The sequence below is a fragment of the Cariama cristata genome, unplaced genomic scaffold, assembly GCF_000690535.1.
Source record: "Cariama cristata isolate BGI_N322 unplaced genomic scaffold, ASM69053v1 scaffold43796, whole genome shotgun sequence".
NCBI classification, from domain to species: Eukaryota; Metazoa; Chordata; class Aves; order Cariamiformes; family Cariamidae; genus Cariama; species Cariama cristata.
In genome coordinates this window covers 1-857 of record NW_009623476.1, presented here as the reverse complement: position 1 = coordinate 857, position 857 = coordinate 1, and the positions used below count along the sequence as shown (strand labels likewise).

The following is an 857-nucleotide window of genomic DNA, read 5'->3' as shown; positions in this document are numbered from 1 at the left end:
ATCGGTGGTGCTTATTTAAACAGACCACAACTTGAAGAAAATACTTGCCTTTTTGGAATATCCTTTGCCATCCACCGACGGCATTTCCAACGGTGTTTGAAAACATCGATAAGTAATTTTTATAAGCGGTTGCTTTTCCGCCTCGGCTCTCGGAGCTTAGCTTTGAGCCTTTGATGTCGGGTGAGGTGGGTTCCTCTGCTTGTGCCTGCTTTGGTGAACTGTCTAAAAACGCTGTGCCTCTCTCCCTGCCTTCTCCGTTTTTCAGATGTGCCCTACTTTGGATATTCCTGCATTGAATGTCTGAGGAGCTCCAGCCGATCCTGAGCCATGTCGCAGATGTTGCACATAGAGATTCCCAACTTCGGGAACACCGTTCTGGGCTGCCTGAACGAGCAGCGGCTGCTGGGGCTGTACTGCGATGTCTCCATCGTGGTGAAGGGCCAAGCCTTCAAGGCGCACCGGGCGGGCCCGGTCCCAGCCTCTACTTCCGAGACTTGTTCAGTGGGAACAGCAAAAACGCCTTTGAGCTGCCGGGCACCGTCCCCCCAGCTTGCTTCCAGCAGATCCTCTCCTTCTGCTACACCGGGAAGCTGACCATGGCAGCGAGCGAGCAGCTGGTGGTGATGTACACAGCGGGCTTCCTGCAGATCCAGCACATCGTGGAGAAAGGGACGGACTTGATGTTCAAGGTCAGCTCTCCCCACTGTGACTCTCAGACCACCATGATCGAAGACCCCAGCTCGGAGCCGCAGAGTCCCTGCAACCAGCTGCAGTCGGCCTCGGCGCCCTACGTCATGTCCCCCTCCATGCCCATCCCGCTCCTTACGCGCGTCAAACACGAGAACCTCGAGCTGCAG

The 857-nt window shown here is 55.8% G+C and overlaps 1 protein-coding gene across 1 annotated transcript; it reads left to right on the top strand.

Annotated features, from left to right (window-relative positions):
* Positions 1–268: 268 nt before the first annotated feature.
* LOC104157166 (nucleus accumbens-associated protein 2-like) lies at positions 269–854 on the top strand (the record flags this gene model as incomplete). The annotated part of the gene is given in 2 exon segments (XM_009702739.1): positions 269–463; positions 466–854. Coding segments are annotated over 2 exon segments (525 nt in total), but the record flags the coding sequence as incomplete, so codon positions are not given.
* Positions 855–857: the final 3 nt, after the last annotated feature.